This window comes from Mauremys mutica, chromosome 8 (assembly GCF_020497125.1).
Source record: "Mauremys mutica isolate MM-2020 ecotype Southern chromosome 8, ASM2049712v1, whole genome shotgun sequence".
NCBI classification, from domain to species: Eukaryota; Metazoa; Chordata; order Testudines; family Geoemydidae; genus Mauremys; species Mauremys mutica.
The window spans coordinates 53379270-53401937 of NC_059079.1; the positions used below are offsets into that span (position 1 = coordinate 53379270).

Here is a 22668-nt window from a genome sequence, read left to right on the forward strand (position 1 = left end):
TTTGTCTATTTTTTCACAAAAGCATGTAGTGTACAATAACATCTGCTAACATTGTTACTGACTGAGGACATGGCCGTTATGAGAGGACAATTTATCCAATTTCTCGTTCATTTGAATGGGAAACAGTGGGGATCACTGAATTTTACTTTAATTTTAAATTTCATCTACTGTACATCACTCAAATTTATTAGAGTTTCCCATTAGATATTCACGGTACTATTGATTTCACTAGTTTAAATACTAGAGATTTATGTTCACATTAAGAATCTCAATTATCATAAGCCTTTAAAAATGGATAACCTGTTAGCAGACTCATTTTAACACACGTACCTGGCAAAGGATTCCCAGATGCTTTGCACTCAAGGTGGATTGGGTTATTCACCACCACTGTTTCATTTAACATCTTCCCTGCATGCTCCAGACTAGGCGGTTCTGAAAAAGGACAGAAAATTATGGTTTAATTCATTTAGCCACACAATGGCAGAACATCTCTGCACAAAGCACTTTGTATAATGAAATACCATGCTTATTTACTGCTGAATGTCTGGGGAATATCCGACACCTCCTTTTTGTAGGCTCTCCCCAGATGAGCTCCCATCTGCAGTTGGACCATTCCCTAGCTGTACAGAATCTTCAGCATTGATAGGAATAAAAGCTTCTTTTGCCAGTAAAGTAGGTGGATTTGACTCAAGATACACACAGCTTGAGTGGGGTAGGAAGGGACCAGTTTTGAAAAGGCACTTTTCTAACATGTCAAGCTTTTTAATCATACTCGGTTTACTTTTTAAATGGCTACATTGAACTGAATGATGCAGAGAGCTTTAATAAGGCAAGGCACTTTACTTTACCTAGCCCACATATGTTCTAGAAGGTGGCAGACACACAAGGCAGTGACACACAGCACTCTGACAGGAAGAGTAGAGGAAAAAGACAAACTAGTGTGAGTCAGTCTCAGGACAAAAGCAGCTGGATACATCAAATATGGCTTTAGGAATACAGGAGGAGCAAGGTTCCTCTTTCCAATCCTGATGCAGGTCGGTGCTGCAATCTCCCATTTAATTTAACATTGTTGTGTTAACTTCCATATTCACAAATCAAACAGATACAATAGAAATCATAGAAAAACCACCATATCCACCTCTTTGCCACAGAGGGGTTCCAATCCAACTCCCATTGAAGTCACTAGAAAGACATCACATGACTCCAGTGGAAGTTGGCTCTGGCCTGGCCAGTAGTTTTTAAGCTCTGAGGTTCATATACTTAAAGCATGGTCAAACATTTATCAAACTTACATGCAAATAACTCCTGAACTTTCCTTACTCCCTTCTGTATTGGTTCATCTGGAAATTAAAAATCCCTTCCAGAAGTTTGAAAGAATAAAGAATCCTAACATATGAGAAAAAATGTTTCTGCAGAAGCTTGCAAAGAATGCTTGTTCTCAGAAGATTTGGATCCAATCAGTAATGCCGATAGTGGTGCCTTGTTTCTGGGTCCGGAACACAGAGTTTACCTCCTAATGACTTGGAAGCTTCTCTCAACTCAGCTGTACTGTGTAAAAGAGGATGACACACTGAGTTTATTGGAGAGAGGTGCTCATTCCTGTGACATTTGGTATCAGATGATGCAAAGGCCCTGTTTCCCCCTGAACTTCTTGGAGAGACAGTAATGAGTTCAGACAAAAGCAGAGTGACCAGAAAAGGAGGAAAATGGAGTGACACATCTCTGCAGATAATGCAAGTGTGGGAAATTAACACAGCCTTCCTGAATGTGCTCAAAATAGAAGAAGTGAATGGACAGTTAGAAGCTAAAAAGTGGCAATTTTAAGGCAGCTTTTTTTTATGAGAGGCTGAAACATCATTACCATGCACATGAAGACGAATATGCTGCTGGGCTTCTCCTGCAGCATTTGTTGCCACACAGGTGTATCTACCAGCATCTTCCAGGAGGGCCTTGGCAATTTGCAGAATGCGGCCTGAAGACTCCAGCTGCCCCAAAACAGAAAGCAGAGGATTGTTTTGCACTATGACTCCAGACATAGCCACTGAGATGAATGACAAGATACAAATTTACACTATATACAATGTCTCTTCTTCTTTTCAGACTGGGGCTTACATTCACACAGGAGGCCTAGTCTTGATGGTTAGAGAGCCCCTGAGCCACAAGGCTATGATGGCTCATTAGCTGATATAGCTGTGAAGAGACCCAGATGGCAAAGGACAGGCAAACACTGTGAAGCAGTGGCTGCAAGCAGAGAGGGCTGCTACTGCATAGGACTGCTGGCAGGATGCCAGAAGCCATTCCAGTCTAGCATAGATCAAAGCAGCTTCAAGCCCCATTGCTGGAGAGCACTGAGGTGCCAAGGAGTTACGAGCTGAGGCATGGATTTGCACCAGATCAAACCTCCTCTGGGAGAGCCACACAAACCTCTCCAATGTGAAGGGCATCTCCCAACACAGAAACCCACAGTCCAAGGAGAGTAGAAGATTTAGGTGCCAAATTGACACAGAGGTGGTGCTCAGAGAGAAATTGACATCATCCTGCTTCCCAGTCAGCAAATGGGTGGTGCTACACCCAGTAGCTATCCCAGTTGGAAAGATGGCCACCTCTGGAGAATTAGCTACAGCTGAGAGGTGTGGATACTGTATCTACAAACTAGACTTCCAGCAAACACAGCATATGGATTTCTAAAGGGATTCACACAACAGAACGCTGCAAGTCAAATCCCAAATTCCTTACTCAGACAAAACTCCCATCGACTTCCACGTGGATCTTTAGCATCTTCATAGCATCACGTGAGAAATAAAAAAGGAGAGGAAAACTAATGGGGGTGTGTGTTAGCACTTTAGTGTAAATATCTTTCAAATTTTGGATGCCACAAAAGCATTGTGCTTACTCGGATATTTCCTCTGGCTGTGTTTACAGGCTGGCCATCTTTTAACCATGTAATGGAAGGACTGGGAATACCATTGGCTACACATTGCAATGTCATGGGTTTGTAAACCACCACAGCTCTCTCAGAAGGGCCAGTGGATTTGATTGTTGGAGGAACTGCAAGACACAACACAAACAAAGATAAATCACTATTTGCAAGTATTAGTGTGCAACCTACAGAATCTCTCAAATGCAAATGGCTTTGATTATTACAATTCTACTCACTGTTGTCTCCAATTTATCACCACATTTCTACAAATTTTACAGTTCTGTATAAAACTACAATACCTTCTTGCTAATGAAGGTACGCAACATCATTTTAATATAAAGTCAGTCTGCCGCTCCTTTCTTCCCTTGTGTAACGTACCATGCACAGTAATATCCAATTCCCTTTCATGGTCTCCTGCCTGGTTTGTTGCCACACACTTATAGCGGCCTGTGTCCGACACTTGAGCCCGGGAGATGAGAAGTTTGCGTCCATGTAATAAGATCTTATATCCATCTCCCTCTTCAACTGGCTGGCCATCTTTCAACCACCTAGCATGAAAAAAGCAAAAACTTAAGATGCTTCTTTTTTTTAAAGTGGGTGACAGTCCAGAGACATGTTTCTGTTAACTAGAAATAGAAAGTCACAATACAACTAGATCTATTTTTCAAGGAAGCCTGGAGATATTACGTAGATTTCTGTTTCTTTGGGGCTCCCAGAGATAAGTGAGGGCTTGAAGCGAGCTATCAGGAAACGAGGAAGCAGACACCAGAGAAGGGGAAAGGAAGGAGGCAGGCACTGGAGGAGGCTGCAGAAAGGACAGCTGCCACCAGAGAAGAGGGGAGGTGACAGAAGTGAAAGATTCCATGCAAGAGGGACTATAGTTACCAAAGGAGAGGGAAAGGAGACATCAATAGGGGAAGGGTCATTAATAGAGTTCTGCCATTTCTTTTTAATCCAGAGTGGTCTCTAAAATATTTACTTTGGTATAACCAACAAGGCTACTTTTAAAAAAAAAAAAAGAGGTGGGCAAAATTCTGACCCCACTGAAGTCAGAGTTTTGCCATTGGCTTCAGCGAGGCCAGGATTTCACTCACTGTATTTTAGTCTATGATCAAATGGTATGGTCAGTGCATAACAATTACTTCCAAGCCCATCTAAGCAAGTGGTGGGATTTATAACTGACATACCAACCCCCTTACATGATAGTCGGTGGAGGGGTTCCTGTTGCCGGACAATCCAGCTCCAGAGGGCTATGAAGGATCACAATGTAGTTTGAAGGTTCCTCTCCCCGTGCCACAAGTGGTGGGACTGTAAAGTGATAAAAACACACCAGAAGAAACATTTAAACATCAGAAAAAGTGTCAAAAACAACTTCATATTGTAAAATATATATCTTAGCACCCACCGCATACTGAGACAGGATATTAAATTGGGTTCAATGTACAGAGTTGTACCCTTGCAATGAAGGGCACCAAACAGATGGTGTCCTCTGTCCTATCATTTTTATTGCTCTTGGGTGGCACTTTATCTAGGGCCAGATTCCCCCTACTCCCTCTATGCACGGAGAAAGGAAACTAAGAGCCTTCCCACCCCCCTTTTACATGGCCCATCTGATCTTTTGGGGATCATGGCACTCCAAGGGAGTGGGAAGATGTGGGAGAGGCAGGGCCTTCTGTCCCCACCTCATTCACAGACCAGCAAAGCCATTCAGGGGACAGTAAGCTGGGCACACTGCATCTGCAAGCCTATGGCCCCCAATGCTCCCCTGTGGTGGTGTGTCTCAATGCACATCTGTGCCTACAAGGCATAATCAAGACATTAAAGAATAGTAGGACCTATAATACAAGAAGCCTTACTATGCTGGAAGTTGCTATTTCATGACTAGCATTTGCATGACTCATATATAGAGATGGGCCAACGAGGCAGTGTTCAGATCTAGGTTGGCTTGAAGGTTTCAATGGAAAGAGAGAAATATTTTTCAAAGGAAAGTTTAGAATTTGCATAATGTAGCCAAAAATTTACTGGCAGCCTAAAAATTGAAGAATCCCTTGATATTACTTTATTTATTTTGCACCTGTGATTTTTCTCCTGTCCCTGATCTTAAGGCACATTTGATTAGATTAATTGGAGATATACCAATCTCCTAGAGCTGGAAGGGACCTTGAAAGGTCATTGAGTCCAGCCCCCTGCCTTCACTAGCAGGACCAATTTTTACCCCAGATCCTTAAGTGGCCTCCTCAAGGATTGTACTCACAACCCTGGGTTTAGCAGGCCAATGCTCAAACCACTGAGCTATCCCTCCCTCCCCCCATCTTTGTGTCCTTCCAAGTGATGTTTACAATCTCCCTCATGAAAACTGTCCCAGAAGTAGTCTGAAAGCAGCCGTCCTCCGCAGGCCTATCAAACTTGGCAGAGAAAATGTGCAATGGTTGGGATTAATTAAATGTGACGCTTGACCCACTGAACTGCAGTTTTGTGACACCAGCAAAAATAAATGCAGGTTTAATTCAGTTGCAAGTTCTGTAAATAAATTGTTCTGCTGCTCACGCACCTAAGATTTCAACATCATATTTGATTTCTTTTTCTCCTGCTATGCTGGTGGCCACACATATGTACTGGCCACGATCGGCCTCTACAGCATTCAAGATCTCCAGTTTCTTCCCACCAGACACAATGTGGAGGTTATCATTTGCTTTCACAGGCACTCCATCTTTTAACCAGGTAAGGAGAGGAGGGGGGTTGCCGGCAGCTTTACACTCCAATGTCAGTGAATTGCCAGCAACCACCTGCTTGTTCTGGACTGTGTCAGAGCCACCCTCAATAACCGGAGGAACTAGAGAAGGGGAAAAAAGATATATTGCAAGTGATTAACTTTGCAGCCAGAAAATGTATTAACAGCAAATGGGTCAGGTCCTCCCAACCCCCTCTGGCTCTACCTAATTTTATATTATATATTATTTTATGTGAGAAATCTTTTGTCAGAAGAGGTTAAGATAAAGTAGTTATAAAGAACAGTTAACAATTTAATAGACAAATGCCGTAGCTGATTGTTCACCACGTTATTAAAAGAGATGATGAGGCTCTGAGATGGAAGAATAGAGACTAAGAGTCTCAAGTCAGGTGTGACACTGGCAGACCAGATTCCAGCTCATGCCAAGGCCCCAGGCCTCACTGAACACTAACAAATACATAGCTGGCAACCAGTCTGGCAAACCTGTGTGTTAGTATAGTTAAAACAGTTATTTGAGTTATAAGAATGTGTTTTGACTTTATGGAATGCTTGTAGGATGCTGCATGTATGAACCCTACTTATAATATTTGTATCCAGTGTTATAAGGTAATGTCTAAATGTTTGCCCTGTAAGTATAAAAATGTTTGCTAAGGGTATGTCTACAGTGGCAGAGGTACATCGCCGGCAGTTACATTGCCACTCAGAGACTGCTGAAGAAAAACCACTGTTGTGTGTTCACACTGTCAGCTGCCTGCACAACAGCATGTTCACACTTGTGGCACTTGCAGCAGTATTTGGAGCGGTGCACTCTGGGCAGCTATCCCACAGAGCATCTCTTCCTCTTCTGCCGCTAAGAGTTGTGGGAAGGCAGAGGGCATTGCGGGGCATCCTGGGTCCTGTCCCACCTAGCCACCGAGTACATTAATCGGAAGGGGTATTTTTCTATGGTTCTCCAGGCGCTTGTGGATCACTATGGGCATTTCATGGACATTAATGCAGGCTTGTTCAGAAAGATGCATGACACACGCATTTTTTGGAACACTGTCCTATTCAGGAAGCTGCAAGCAGGGACTTTCTTCCCAGACCAGAAGATCACCGTAGGGGAAGTTGAAATGCCCACTGTGATCCTCGGAGACCCCGCCTACCCCTTAATGCCGTAGCTTAGGAAGCCATACACGGGGAATTGTGACAGCAGCAAGGAGCGGTTCAACAACAGGCTGAGCAAGTGCAGAATGACTGCTAAGTGTGCTTTTCGCCATTTAAAAGCCCACTGGACCTGGCCGATGACAATATTCCTATGCTCAGGGGCGGCTCTAGGATTTGTGCCGCCCCAAGCAGGGCAGCACGCAACGGGGGGAGCTCTGGCGGTCGCCGGTCCCACGGCTCCGGTGGACCACCTGCAGACGTGCCTGCGGAGGGACCGCAGACATGCCTGCGAGAGGTCCACCAGAGCCGCCTGCCACCCTCCCGCGGCACGCTGCCCCAAGCGCGCGCTTGGCGCGCTGGGGTCTGGAGCCGGCCCTGCCTATGCTTATAGCCGCATGCTGTACACTCCATAATATTTGTGAAGGGAAGGGTGAAAGCTTCACTCACGGTTGGACCGCTGAGGCTCAACGCCTGGAAGCTGAATTTAAACAGCCAGAGACCATGGCTATGAGAGGGGCACAATGTGGGGCCATAAGGATATGGGATGCCTTGAGGCAGCAATTTGAAGCTGAAAGCCACTAATATTTGTTGCTATGCTCGGGAGTGCAGTGCTTGTAATGATAGGAGGTGATTGTGATTGGTGCAGACGATGATGCACTGTGAAAAGTTAAGAAAATTGCCTGTTGCTTTGCAGGGCTCTGTTTGCTTTCAATTAATGGAATAAAGATTGCTGTTTCAAACCCCAGCACAGAAAGCTGTACGCCTCTCGTTGAGGTGGGTTTTTTTACAGCGTTGCAACTGTGCAGTTTCTGTGCCCTAAGTGGCGTGGCAGTGTGTACACCTCAGGAGTTGCACCGCAGAAAGCTGCTTTCCTGTGCAGAAACTTGCCAGTGTAGAGAAGACCTAAGAATGTAAATCCCATGCAGTCAGGAGAGAAGCATTATCAAGTGTGAAATACCAGTTAGCACCTCTTGTAGTAATCTCTTTCCCAACAAAAGAAGGTCTATAGACATCAGACAAACCATTGTGGATGAAAGGCTTGTTGATTGCTTTCCCCACAACCCTGAAGAGGGTACATGCCCAACCCCTTGTCCCATCAAAGCTGGAATACGGAGGGAAGGGAATAAAAATGTCTCGTAAGGAGAATTCATTATTACTATGCTGTCTGAACTCTGAGGGGCAAGGATGTCTAAGTATATGCAAGAAGTCCTCAATTATTTTGCCTGGGTTAGCCCTAAAGGTTATACTGAGTTTGCTTACTATAGAAATTTCTATTACCTTTTGAAACCTGACTGTACCTCACCTGTGTGTGTGCTTTAACCTTGTAAATAACTCATTTCTTTTTCCTAGTTAATAACTCTTTAGTTAGTTTGTTTCAAGATTGGCTACAAGCATGGCCTTCGGTTTGAGATCTGAGTACAGTTGACCTGGGGGTAAATGGCTGGCCCTTTGGGACTGGGAGTAACCTGAATATTATTGTGATTTTTGGTGTAAAACAATCATCTACCAGAAAGTCCAGTTTGCCTGGGTGGCAAGATAGACTAGAATGCCCAAGGCGACTGTCAGTGACTCATTGGTAAGACTATAATAGTGTTTTAGGAGTTCACACTTGTTACTGGATTGGTGAAATTTAATTATAGAGAATACAAACAGTTTGGGGGTTTTGCCCTGCTTCTTGACAGTCTGTCCGGAGGTCAGCATTCATGGTCATGAGCCACCCCAGATGTGACGTTCAGAAAACTTAAGATGACAGGAGGGGGGAATGGGGTGGGGAGAGAAAGAAGGGATTTGTGGGGAGGGAAGTAATTTTAATGTTTCCTACATATAAAAGGTACCAACTGACAGCTCTGAAGACAGATGCCTTCTTCAGAGCTGCATAGATGATATTAGATATAGCGCAGGCTGTGACAGTGCAAGCTTTCCCATGCTGCCTTGCCAATGTGTGCCAAACCTTAGCTTCAGCAACCAACTCTGAGTGACAGGATACTTCAGTCCTTCAGGAAGCACTACACAACCTATCTCTATGAGAGTGTAGCTAGAGTGTTGAATAAGCATGTTTTATAAGCCAGAACAAATGGTGAACAAGCATGTTAAATAAACTCTCTCTTTACCATAGACATCCACTTGATATATTTTTTCAGCAGTGCCAGCAATGTTGATCACCCGGCAGGTATACTTAGCAGAATCCGAGACTTGAGCCTGAGGAATCTGAAGGAACTGCCCCCTGTCCACATAAAGAGCTTGTGGACTTGAAATAATTGGATGTCCATCTTTGTACCATGTAATGGAAGGGGCTGGGATTCCCCTGGTTTCACATTCCAGCTTTATTAAGCTGTTGAGCAATGTGGATATCTCAGTAGTAATATTTCCTCCTTTAATAGTAGGTGGGACTATTTAAAAAGATAAAACAACAGCATTAAAACCTTATTGCTAGAGTCCGCATTACAGCAAATTTGTGCAGCTATAAATGGGTTAAACATTACAGTGTTGGAAGATTTAAAGAACTTATGGGCTGATAAGACCTCGAGCATCCCCAACACATTGACCGATGCAGTTATCCACTTTCAGCACAAACATCTGTGGCACACTTGGTGCATGCAAGATAAATGGAATTTAATAAGAAAAGGCCACACCATGCTTTTAAGGCACAGCCCATTCTGTCTTCTGCAGCTCCCCAATATGTCCGTTGGGCAAGGCCCTTGCTATACTCCTTCCAGGATGCACTTACTCCCCTCATAGAACATGGCTCTGTTTTTACCCCATCTTTCTCAGGTAAGTCTAGAGCAGTCCCTCCACTGCTCAGTCAGCTAGTGCAACTACTCAAACTACTGACCTGTTGTTCAGAAGGGCTGAGTATTGACTTCAGTGGGAAATGCTGAGTACTCAGCACTTCTGAAAATAAAGTCACGTACTTATAAGCCTAAACAGGCACTTAGGAGCCTTGATTTAGACTCCTATTTTTGAAAATCTTGACCCAGAGTCGCTCTTATCACTCACTAGTCAACGGTACTTATATTTTTCTAGCAAACAAGCTTTTCATGTAAAATTATCCAATATGAAAAGTTCACAAATCTCTGAAAAGGGCAATAAAAACACATTGCAATTGGCAAAACCTAAATTAACTGCTTTACTGCTCTTGAAAGTACCAGATACATCTGGCAGACACATACCTCCTCTCAGGGCCGGATCCAGTGTTTTTGCTGCCCCAAGCGACGGAAAAAATAAAAAATAAAAGCCACGATTTGCACTTCTACCGCCGTTGCTTCATTCTTTGGTGGCAATTCAGCGGCAGGTCCTTCCCTCCGAGAGGGACTGAGGGACCTGCCGCCAAATTGCCGCCGAAGAGCCCGACGTGCTGCCCATTTCCGTTGGCCGCCCCAAGCACCTGCTTGCTGCGCTGGTGCCTGGAGCCAGCTCTGCCTCCTCTGCTGCCAAACATACATGGTACACCCTAACATACACTGATTTCCATGAAATATTCATTTAAAATGGCAGCACAGAAAAATAAAGTAGAGAGGGGAAGAGGGGTTAAACCAATGAGCTGGGTGTTTTAAGGTTACCAAATTATGCTACAGCTTTATCCTAGTTAAATAATTTACATATAAAATAAAGCTATAAAATATGCTAAAACCTACTTAAATGAAACATAAAAATGTTTCAGCAAGTACTTTCACATACAGAAATTGAGAACAGTAGGAATAGTTTTAACATGCTGTCTTGGGAAACGATCAAAGACAAAACAAGGCTTCTCTTTGCCTCTTCGAGGCCACAGCTATACTAAATACTGGGAGCAGAAGAATACACTAACAGACACTGACTACATCAGTAGTTCTCAAACTTTTGTTCTGGTGACCCCTTTCACATAGCAAACCTCTGAGTGAAACCCCACTTAAAAATTATCATAGACTTTAAGGTCAGAAGGGACCATTATGATCATCTAGTCTGACCTCCTGAACAACGCAGGCCACAGAATCTCACCCATCCACTCCTGTATCAAACCTACATCTGAGCGATTGAAGTTCTCAAATCATGGTTTAAAGACCTCAAGGTGCAGAGAATCTTCCAGCAAGTGACCTGTGCCCCACGCTGCAGAGGAAGGTGAAAAACCTCCAGGGCCTCTGCCAATCTGCCCTGGAGGAAAATTCCTTCCCAACCCCAAATATGGTGATCAGCTAAACCCTGAGCATGTGGGCAAGACTCACCAGCCAGACACCCAGGAAAGAATTCTCTGTAGCAACTCAGATCCCACTCCATCTAACATCCCCTCACAGGCCATTGGGCATATTTACCGCTAACAAACACCAATTAATTGCCAAAATTAGGCTATCCCATCATACCATCCCCTCCATAAACTTATCAAGCTTAGTCTTGAAGCCAGATATGTCTTTTGCCCCCACTGCTCCCCTTGGAAGGCTGTTCCACAACTTCACTCCTCTGAGGGTTAGAAACATTTGTCTAATTTCAAGTCTAAACTTCCTGATGGCCAGTTTATATCCATTTGTTCTTGTGTCCACATTGGTACTGAACTTAAATAATTCCTCTCCCTCCCTGGTATTTATCCCTCTGATATATTTATAGAGAGCAACCATATCTCCCCTCAGCCTTCTTTTGGTTAGGCTAAACAAGCCAAGCTCTTTGAGTCTCCTTTCATAAGACAGGTTTTCCATTCCTCGGATCATCCTAGTAGCCCTTCTCTGCACCTGTTCCGGTTTGAATTCATCCTTTTTAAACATGGGAGACCAGAACTGCACACAGTATTCCAGATGAGGTCTCACCAGTGCCTTGTATAACGGTACTAACACCTCCTTATCTCTACTGGAAATACCTCGCCTGATGCATCCCAAGACTGCATTAGCTTTTTTCCCGTCCATATCACATTGGCGGCTCATAGTCATCCTGTGATCAACCAAGGTCCTTCTCCTCCTCTGTTACTTCCAACTGATGTGTCCCCATCTTATAACAATAATTCTTGTTATTAATCCCTAAATGCATGACCTTGTACTTTTCACTATTAAATTTCATCCTATTACTCCAGTTTACAAGGTCATCCAGATCTTCCTGTATGATATCCCAGTCCTTCTCTGTATTGGCAATACCTCCCTCAGCTCGCGGCCCCCCATGTAATAACCTCCCAACCCCCTGAGGGATTCCAACCCCCAGTTTGAGAACTGGACTACACCAAGATAAAGGTGACAATAACTAAATACCAAATGCAGTCACTCAGCATTTATAATCCTGGCTGTCATCCTGCTGTTAAAATTCTGGTTTTCCGTATTTCAGGTCTCAAGGGGGAAATCCTTCTCATGAATTTCACTTCATGTATCTCTTCAATTCCAAAATTTTAATAATGAAAGTTATTGAAGCTATATCAAGAGTTTGAATTTAAAAAAAACAAAAAAACCAAACAAACCCAAGAGGACTAAAGAGCAAAGAAAACTAAGATCTAATAGGAAATTATGCCCAGATTCCCCTCTCCCTCTCCAAGCATCTGTCTATATACCCAGGGTCATACCCTTTGACATTAATGGCATATGCCTCTTGGCTCTTTAACTATTGTCCAATTTATCCCCTCCCTTTGTTTTTGAAGACTATGAATCTGCTCGCTGCTCGTATTACTTAGATTTTTCCTCAAGCTCTCTCCTCAATCCCCTCCAGCCTGTCTTGCTTTCTTTCCATTCCACTGAAACCACCCGACTCATGGTCGCTAGTGATATCCCCAACTTTTTTGCCAGCACATCACTGTCTTCCTACCTTTTACAATGTCAAATTTAACCTTCTATAACTCACTTTTTTTCAAGGCCAACAGAGTCGTCCTCCCAACTATCTCTCTGCTCTCATTTCCCATTATACTCCTCCCAGCTCGCAGGCTTGACTGGACCTTCACTGATGCTGCCCATTCCAAATGGAAGGCTCTCCTCCCTCTTCTTATCTGCCAGGCATGTGAGTTCCTCCTTCAAACCCATTCCTCCCAGGAATCTTTCTAACCCTGTTCTTGCCACCAATAACTCCCATACCTGCCCTTACCTAAACATATCCCACCGAGTAGCTTAAATTGTCTTTGGTTGGCTTGTCCTTATTATGTTGCAAGGAAGATGCCTTACTCTGTTTGTAAAGCACCAGGCAATTGTGCTATATATGTGAACCAATAATCAACAATAATTAAATGTTAATATAGTTAGCTCCTCTGGGCCAGATCCTCAGCTGGCATAAATTAACATATTTTCATGAAATCAATAGAGTTACACCAAACTATGACAACTGACGACCTAATCCTCTAAATCTACAGATCTAACTCTTTTGGAATGGTGTATATTTTAAGCCATTCTCTGCCAGATTTTCTTCCCAGACCAATTTTACACTGGTGTAATTCCACTGGCTTTAGTGATCTTTTACTTCTGATCTACACTGGCATAAATTGAGGAAAGTCAGGCCCTCGCTGTAGTAAGAAACAAAAAAAAAATCAACAAAATGAAACTAACTAGATGATAACATTTCAGTTGATATTAATTTTTATAAAGAACCCAGGGACTACAGGTTTATGAAACTGCTCCAAAATATTTTCAATAGCTAAAAAACCCAAGAAAATATACCCAAAGCTGGCTTAGGTCCCGTTCCTGCAAAGATTTATGCACATGCTTAACTTCATACATCTAGGGAATCCCATGGAGGTCAATGGAAGGACAGATAAATGTAAAATTAAGCATATACACAGTTCTTTGCAGGACCAGGGCCTTAATCTGCATATTGTTTCCCTGAAAAACAGAAAGCTAAACAGAATGCCTAATCCCAGAGAATTTTTTTAATTTACCATGGACGATCAGCTTGACATCCTTGACTTGTTTGCCAGCAGCATTGGTCACACTGCACTGATAGCGTCCTTTGTCGAGTCTTCGGGCACTCTTTATGCGCAGAACTTGTCCTTTGTCCAGAAGGTCGATATTAGGATCTCCCAAAAAAAGGGGCCTGGAGAAAAGTTTATTTCATTTCCTGGCACTGTACTCTCTATCCCCACAAGTATGTGTTAAAATAATTTTTTTAAAACCCTTCTAATAGTAATAAAGAAAGAGCTAAAATTGCTATCCAATGGTAATTAATGATCATTATTATTATTCCCATTTTACAGAAGAAACCAAGGCACAAAATACTTAAGTTTTGACCAAGGTCACACAGTATGTCAGTGGCAGAGCCAGGCATAGACTAAGATCTCCTGATTCCCAGTCCCCTTCTCTAATTATTAGACCATAATGACTCCCTTAGTAATGACAAAATGTCTCTGTTTAGTAGATAAAAGCTCTGAAGTCTATACACCAAAGAATAGCAAGCAATTGTCACATCAGGATAGCTGGTTTTGCTGGCAAAGAACTACACTGTGACATGTTAATGCTATTTTTTTCAGCCTATTAATAGTACCATTTTTGTTTTTCAGCTAACATTTGCACTGCCAAAATTCCTCTCTTAAATGGGCTTTCCTGAAAGAAGAGCTGAAGAACTGAGACATGCAGTCTAAAGTTATAAAATCTCAACTCTGTTTATACACAGCAATACAGGGCACTATCTGGAAAAATGTTTAACAATTTGCTCATGGGTACTATCCACCACCACCAAAAAAAAAATAAAAATAGCCATTTTAGCAAAGAGGTGACTGCACTTTGAACAACATTAAAATAATCTCTGTGGAATGACCTCAAAGAAGTGGTTGTGTGTTTGTTTTGGTTTGTGTGCTGTATGGTTTTACCCACCATAAATATATACTGCATGTCCCACATTACTTACAAATTGGCATTTCGCTATGAAACAGCAAAATGATATACTTAACCACACAACCTCAACATATAACAGTCGTCTGAGTCTTAACTGATTAGTCATACACACCACTTAATACTAGTGTGCATCTATCTCCTTTCTCCCCCATCATAACGTCCTTGCCACAGACAAAGAGGGGGTACTTACTTGCCATCTTTGAACCACTGAATGACAGGAAAAGGGGAGCCTTTGACTCTACACTCCAGACTGGTCTCTTGGTTGAGGGTGACTGAAACTTCCCCTGGTGTGTCAGCACCTTTTATGTTTGGTGGAACTTGGAAAAAGAAATGTTACAATGAGAACTAAACATGGCTAACATGGTGACTAAATGTGGAAGACTTGCTGACAATGGTACTAACTGAACAGATTAAATCATGAAGGTCATGAGTTCAGGATGACCATGTAATCAGTATACCGTATGTAGCAAAGCTTCAACCTTAATTGTGAAAGTGAATGCTGCAGCTGCTGTTCTATAACACCTTTCTATTGTGCCTATGATCCTTCACATAGAAAGCAATTCTGCACAAGTGCTGGGGAACTGACTATATGGCACAAGAAAATCTTTCTAGCCTGTCATCTGTGTTCCATTAGTAAAATATGCACAAGACACTAAGATAAAATATCTTATATCAGAATTCTGAGATGGAAAGCAGCATTTTGTGTATGGTACCAAAAAGATGACAAAGTTAAAAAACATAAGATGTTATTGTGTGGAGAGATACTATATCCTGTATTTAACATGACCAAAAAAACCCCTGCAATGTAATGACTTTAAGTACCATATACCATTTTTTCAGATTACCAACTTTAAAGAGCACAGTACTAACCTAGCACATCTACATTAAATAGCTTCTCAGAACTCCCTGCTATGTTAGTTGCTTTGCATGAATACTGTCCACCATCAGCAGCAGCAACCTTAAGGAACTTCAGTATCTTCCCATTGTGCAAAATCTGGAGAGTACTGCTTTCCACAACCTTAAAAAAAAAATCAAAGAGATCAGCATTATGTAGTCCAGTTACATCAGCCAAACACTGCAGCTGGATTTTGAAAAGAAGGTAGTAGTTTTTCTTAAACAATAATCTATCCACTTAATGTCCCTTCTCTATCACAACCATAATACCTTCAAAGAACAATGTAAATTATCAAGCATAACCTGTAGATAGTTATATAATAATGGGCAGATAACTGTATTGCAATATTATAATTTGCAGTTGTATGATAATCAAATCTCCTTTTTAGTCTCTTTGCTGCAGGGGTTAAAATACTTGTCCTTCTTTGTAAAGTGTTTTGAGATCTAAGATATAGATGACAAGGTTTGGGGGGAGGCTTGAAAGGTGCTTATCTGTTGCTTTGATTTAATGAATGGGTGAGTTAATTTATTACCTGTAAAAGCAGCAAAGAATCCTGTGGCACCTTATAGACTAACAGACGTTTTGCAGCATGAGCTTTCGTGGGTGAATACCCACTTCTTCGGATGCAAGTCATGACTTGTATCCGAAGAAGTGGGTATTCACCCACGAAAGCTCATGCTGCAAAACGTCTGTTAGTCTATAAGGTGCCACAGGATTCTCTGATGCTTTTACAGATCCAGACTAACACGGCTACCCCTCTGAAATTTATTACCTGTACACAATTCAGTGGTCATCATTGTGATTTATGTGTCCACATATTTAATTAGTTACAAAGGTGCCCAGTGCTTTGTGTATGCATGTTTTTATTGTTGCTTAAATCTAAGGCCAGGTCAACACTACAAATTTCTGCTGGCAGAAGGTATGATCCCTGACCAACATAATTGTGTTGGAACAGATGCAAGTTATATTGGCAAAATTGTGCTTTTACCAGAATAGCTTGTTTCACTTGTAGACAGTGGTTTTACTACATTGCTACAAAGCTTTTCCAATAGAATATAATGGTATTTCTATACCAGTAAAGCGCTACTAAGTAAGCTAAGTAGACATACCCTAAGTAAATAAATACATTTTATTTTATTTAAATGAACTCTCTTCTCAAGCACTCACAAAAAAGGCTTTAGAAAGCTCATGTGAAATCTGCTGGAATTGGCTTTTGTACATTTACAGTCGTTTCACTTAATTTGCCATGAAATCAACAAACACTGCATACCTGGACATCATCTTTATACCATGTGATGATGGGAAAGGGGTTGCCTGACACTTCACAGAAGAGATTCACAGGCTGATTAACCACTACAGATGCATTTGTCACCTTTTCTTGATCTTGAATTTCAGGAGGGACTATAATAAATTATGTTAAGCAAAGATTTATTTAATCAAAAATGCCATGGCCATAAACATGTAAAAAAGCAAAACCAACATGTCTTGAAGTTCTGCACATTTTCACCATGTCAAGTTTTTCTTTATAGCTGGTATTTATTAATGCACATATAATAGCTTTATGCTATAGTCAAGTGTCTGTTAATGTCTGTGTCATCAAATCTGTGTTGGAGTAAGGGGGTTAATACCTCATATCAAACTGTGTTAGGTTAAAAGCTGTCTCACTGTACAAGTTATCAAAGGTAGATTACAGTGGAAGCTGTTTACTGTGAACTCAGATACAGCTAAATACAATGTAAGTCCTAAATCATTTCAATGAATTGCAATATTCCAATTGCAGTTCCATTTAGTGTGACCCTTCTCTGGGGATGAAGATTTTCTTTGGGGAAAAAAAATGATTTCATTGTAAGAGGAAGGGATCCTCTTTATAAAGAAGTCTCAGTATTATTTTAAGAAGAAGACAATGTCGAGGTTAGCCAGGTGAGAGGCTCTCTAAATAAGATCTTACTTCAGCACTTTCATCAGACTGACACTTGCTAGACAGGATACAAACCTGAATAGAACCCTTGTCACTTAGTTTCCTTCTTCCTACTGGTTTAAGTATAATCCTTTATTTTAATTTGACACATTGCTAATAATAATTATGGTTGACCCAGCACAGATGCACTGTGGGAAAGGGTGTAAGGAAACCGTTCCTCCTTTATGCTCTCGGGAATGAGGGAGTCCCATTAACAATACTGGAAGTGCTCAGTGTCCCAGAAGGGGCCTGTCTCCAAGGGGTAGGAGAATCACCATGATTCTGGTCCCTCACATTGCACACTGACTTGTGAATGCAGAGCTGCATTGGAGAAAGTATACGCTACACCTTTTCCAGAGGTGTAGCAATGGCCACTAGTGATCACTCTCTCTACAAATGCAGCTGGAGGCATGATGCCTGATCCTGTCCTGTATAGGCATAAAGAAAAGTTACTTACTTTTGTAACCAAAGTTCTTTGAGATTTATAGTCCCTATCTGTATTCCACTGTGGGTATGCATGTGCTCCACATGTCTGAGACTGGAAAATTCTTCCAAGTAATGTCTATTGCTCTGTAGTGGCCCTTACTCTCCTCGTAATCTCTGCCAACAGTTTAAGAGGCAGTATAGACCAAATAATCAGACATGAAAGCAGAGGGAAAGGAGGATGAGTAGTGGAATATAGATGGCGACCATACATACTGAACGTTTCCAGTTACAATAAGGTAAGTCATTTCCCTTTCTTCCTGGAGTGATGGTCCATATGTCCACACATATTCCAGTGTGGGTAACTCAGAGAGGATGAGGTTATGAGGATGTAGGTGGTATAGCTGCTTGTAGAATCGCTGTCCCAAAGGAGAATTGGACCAAGGTGTAATGTCTCAGGAGTGTGTGGATGGAACTCCACATTGCTGCCTTGCAAATATCAAGGAGCAGCCTGGAACCCCACAGAGCCTATGGTCTATAGGGAAAGCAGGCAACATCCTAATGGATCCCATGGTAACTGCACTGGAAACAGAGCTGCCTATGGTGCTCCACTGAAAGAGTGATACTGAGGGAGCGATGTAACCATAGGCTCTCCGTGCATGCCTGTGCCCTACCTCCCCCTGCTAAATAGAGTAGAAGACACAGAGGGGGAGTTAACACAGCTTGGGGCTGTGTTAATTCCTGTGGGAATTTCCTATTGGAAATAAACCAGATTAGGATGGAAGTCCACTACACAGAGTAGCTGCTATGAGGGTCCACTATCTCCCGATATATGCTGTAATAGATCCCCTACCAGATGGTGTGGTAGGAGCTTTGTGGGGTAGGGAGGGGAGAATGTCATGGAGCAGCTGCTTCTCCATTCTATGCTAAGTTCTTCGAGCAATGACTCCCCTCGCCTGCATTAATAAGGGGAGCATATCTAGCACTTATTCTATAAGCTCTTTGAGAGCAAACGCCTGGTCTTTTACGAGTTTTCCAAGTGTCATATAAATTTATGGTTGTCTATAATAATCATTTGGTTATTTGTGTAAACAGAAGTTGGTTTCTGCATTAAGCATAAGTAAACTGAACTAACAATCAGTCAGGTAGCTACAGGTACAAATACTCAGATTTGCTCCCACAACTACAAAAATGCAGGCACGCATTTTGTGTGTGCAATTTACAAAAACAAAGGAGAAACTGCCCTTTTGAAAATTACCCCTTAAGAGCTATAGTTATTTACCATGAACCTTCAGATTGTATTTTCTTTCTGTGCTTCCTGCTTCATTCTCTGCTAGGCAGATGTATTCTCCATTGTCGTACGGTGTAACTGAAGCAATGATAAGCAGTGTCCCATCCTCCAAAATTGAAATGCCCGGCTCATTGCCAGTCAGCTCCCTGCCATTACGTAACCATTTGATGACAGGTTTTGGGGTGCCTAATGAGAGAAATTTATGAAATTTCAAGAGACTTCTTGCTTAATTTGAAAAAGAAAGGCTTGATATTACTTGGGAGAAAAATGTACAGTAAGAAAAATCTTTGCTGCAGCTTCTGTAAATCACAAAACACACTGCAGTTTGAACTGGCACAACTGGCTAAAAGGGCTTGGGGACTGAACTCTCCTTCATGCTTAGAGGTAGTCCCTGACACTTCAACCATTGGGCAATGTGAAGAACCCTTGCACTGTCATTGTCCTACAAAAATATACTACCTAATTAGTTAAATTACTTAGTATCAATGGCTCTTTTTCTTACTGTTAATGGGTTTTTTTAATATCCTGGTGAGATGCTTGTTTTAAGAAGGACTATACATTTCTACCTTTCCAGAAAACACCAAGGCCTGGTCTACACTAAGGGCGGGGGTCGAACTAGGGTACGCAAGTTCAGCTATGCGAATAGCGTAGCTGAACTTGAAGTACCCTAGTTCGACATACTTACCCGTCCAGACGCGGCGGGGTCGAACTCCGCGGCTCCAAGGTCGACTCCGCCACCGCCGTTCGCGGTGGTGGAGTTCCGCAGTCGACCGGAGCGCGTGGGGAGTTCGAACTATCGCGTCTTGATTAGACGCGATAGTTCGAACTTGGAGAAGTCAAACTCACCGCGTCGACCCGCGTGGTGAGTATGGACCTGCCCCAAGATGCATTGCAACTATGAGTGCCTAAGAGAAAAAAGATAGTTATCAGCCACAATGGTTACAGTGTTGCACACCTTTTGCTGGACATGGAAATGCAACGCGTTGATTTGCAACTCTTTCTTGAAATGGAGTGTTGTAAGGAGGATCAAGATCATCAACTGTAGGAGGTTCTAAAAGAAAAGCAGAAACAGAGTAAACAGTCCCTCCTGTCAAATGTCAAAACATACCATGTACACAGGCAATTTACACCTCTTTCTTCCTTCCCATTCTCAAATGGCCAGATTCTCATATCCTTACACACACTCAGTAGATGGTAGTATTCCAGCAGTCCCATTTATTTCACTGGGACTACTTAAACAGTAAACTATAACTCTGTGTGAATTAGGATTTCAGAATCTAGTCCAAATTGGTTTGCTCTGACAATTGCTATATTTACTCTGACGGCAGAGGATGTTTCTGCAAAATTTGATGGAAATTGGACAAATTGTTTTTGAGCTACAGATCATTAAAAGAATTATCCTGGTTTGAAATTTTGATTCTTCTCTTAATGTTTCTTTGTCTTCCTGTAGCTCAAAGACACCATCCTACCCATTCTGACTTTCTGTCTTGCATCTCCTTGAAAATTCACGTGCTCGGTGTATCTGAAGAAAATAGTTCGTAATTGAGGAAAGTTATTAACGTTTTTTTGTTGTAGATCATTCTGAACCCAATCCCGTTTCACTGTTTTAAATAGGAATTATGGTCAAATCCAAAGCAGTGTTAATGCTCAGAGTATGGGCTTTCAGACCACTATAAATGAGAAGTCCCCCCACTGAAGTCAATGGAATTGTATACATGTAAAGCAAGTAAGTGAGGAAAGACTCAGACATTATATTTGTGTGAACATGTTGCCCACTGTTGGCTGTTTGCATTTTAAAAAGAACAAGAATCCTCCTGCATGTAGAACTAACAGACCTGTTCCTTTAGCTCAAGTGACAGAGGTGTGTGGTTTTGGAGCAATAGAGCCAGGATTCTAATGCAGTCTTGCAGGTGTGTTTATTATGAAGCAGAGGAAGCCTCACCATAGTTCAGGCTGATTTTGATCCCTCTTGTAATATCAACCAACCACAAGAAAGTCCCTTTCAAAATTAAAAGAATTAAAAAGTTTTGTTTTGTTTCATATTTTTGCAAACTATCTAATGTTTCTTTGTGCCTTCCCCTGTTCAAAACAATCACATTATATTACTGCATTTGAAACGTATGTAGATTTTTATATTGGATCAGGCAGCAGTGTCAATAGTGATATGTCTCCTAAGTAGGATCAGTTACAGGTCAGTGGAATCAAAGATCCTTTGAAGATCCTCTACCTCTCTGAAAGTGCAACAGTTTATCTTCCCCCACAACACAAGGTATTTCATATATTAAAATAAAGCTACATTTGATCACAGCTGTAAGTCCAAGACTCAGGCCATGTTATAAATACCTTGAACTTGTATTGTTATCTCCAATTCATCACTGCCAGCTATGTTACTAGCAACACACTTGTAGATTCCAGAGTCTGAAAGCTGGACTTTGCTGATGCTCAGTGTTCCATCCGGATTGCTGATATACTGTCCTCCATCTATTAGCATGGTATTTCTGCCTTTGAACCAGGTGACTGTTGGGGGAGGGATCCCTTGAGCATTGCACGGTATATCAACTCTGTGACCAACTTGTACTTTCATAATTCGAGGCCCACGTTGTATCTTTGGAGGAACTAGGCAAGACAAATAAATCAATGGTAATGAGAAAAAGAAGATCTGGCAGACTATTCATGGAGGAAATATGGTCAGTGTTATCCTTTTAGAAAATACCTTTCCCTTGCCCAATGCAATTTAATGTCCCTAAGTAACACCAAGCAATCAGAACTGAATGTTCCTGCAGACAAGATTTACAGTACTCCATTGCTTAAGTCATTTGGAGACTCTACATTTGAAATCCTAAAACATTATTTCCAAAGAAGTATTGTACTCTCATTCTTCCAAGCACATTTTAAAGAGCTCCTGGGTACTGGCTGCCCGTAGTACAAAATAATTCAAATGTTTTAAGATAAAGTCAATTACATTTGCTCTTTAACATTCTAACTTCCTTCCTCTTAATCCCAGCTATGTATGTTTCTAGGCTAAATTCAGACAGGAAGATAAAATGTGGCTGGAATAGATTTTTGCTGGTCGCAAAGAATAAAAGCATGGTATAAATCAAAATTATAACTGTCTTGCCCCAATGCTTTTCTTTATAGGAATCACTAAAGATAAAAAGACGCAAGTAGGGATGCAGATTTGTCATGGACATTTTTAATAAAAAATCACAGAGCAGCCACACTAAATGTAGTAATAGTCCTGGGGTTAGTGACTGTTCCTGGATATTTGATAAAAAAGGCCGACGACAAATAAAATTTAACTATATCTCTACAAAATCACAGCAGGCCAGTGCCCTCCTCCTCTTGCACCACCACTGCCCCCTCCTCCTCATCCCACAGAGGGGGCACCACGCACCTTCAGCATCACCTTCTGCTCCAGTACTACAACCTTAATCCCAGCCTGGTGAGGAGGAGAGGCCCTGGGGAAGAGAGTGGCTTCGAGAGAGACCCCACCCTGCATTCATCCTGGGCACAGGCAGTAGTAACTCCTGTGATCCTTGGGGCTG

At 42.0% G+C, this 22668-nt stretch overlaps 1 protein-coding gene across 1 annotated transcript in view; it reads right to left on the reverse strand.

Moving 5' to 3' along the window:
• HMCN1 (hemicentin 1) overlaps positions 1–22668 on the reverse strand; it is a 319979-nt gene that overhangs the window by 133668 nt on the left and 163643 nt on the right. The window contains exons 24-37 of the mRNA XM_045027042.1: positions 21467–21739; positions 20079–20174; positions 19115–19309; positions 16723–16853; positions 15428–15575; positions 14748–14874; positions 13606–13760; positions 8909–9187; positions 5472–5753; positions 4120–4228; positions 3299–3468; positions 2894–3048; positions 1862–1985; positions 331–432 (exon numbers count right to left, since the gene is read on the reverse strand). Coding sequence (XP_044882977.1) covers positions 331–432; positions 1862–1985; positions 2894–3048; positions 3299–3468; positions 4120–4228; positions 5472–5753; positions 8909–9187; positions 13606–13760; positions 14748–14874; positions 15428–15575; positions 16723–16853; positions 19115–19309; positions 20079–20174; positions 21467–21739 — 2346 coding nt within the window. The remainder of the gene's footprint in view (positions 1–330; positions 433–1861; positions 1986–2893; positions 3049–3298; positions 3469–4119; positions 4229–5471; positions 5754–8908; positions 9188–13605; positions 13761–14747; positions 14875–15427; positions 15576–16722; positions 16854–19114; positions 19310–20078; positions 20175–21466; positions 21740–22668) is intronic.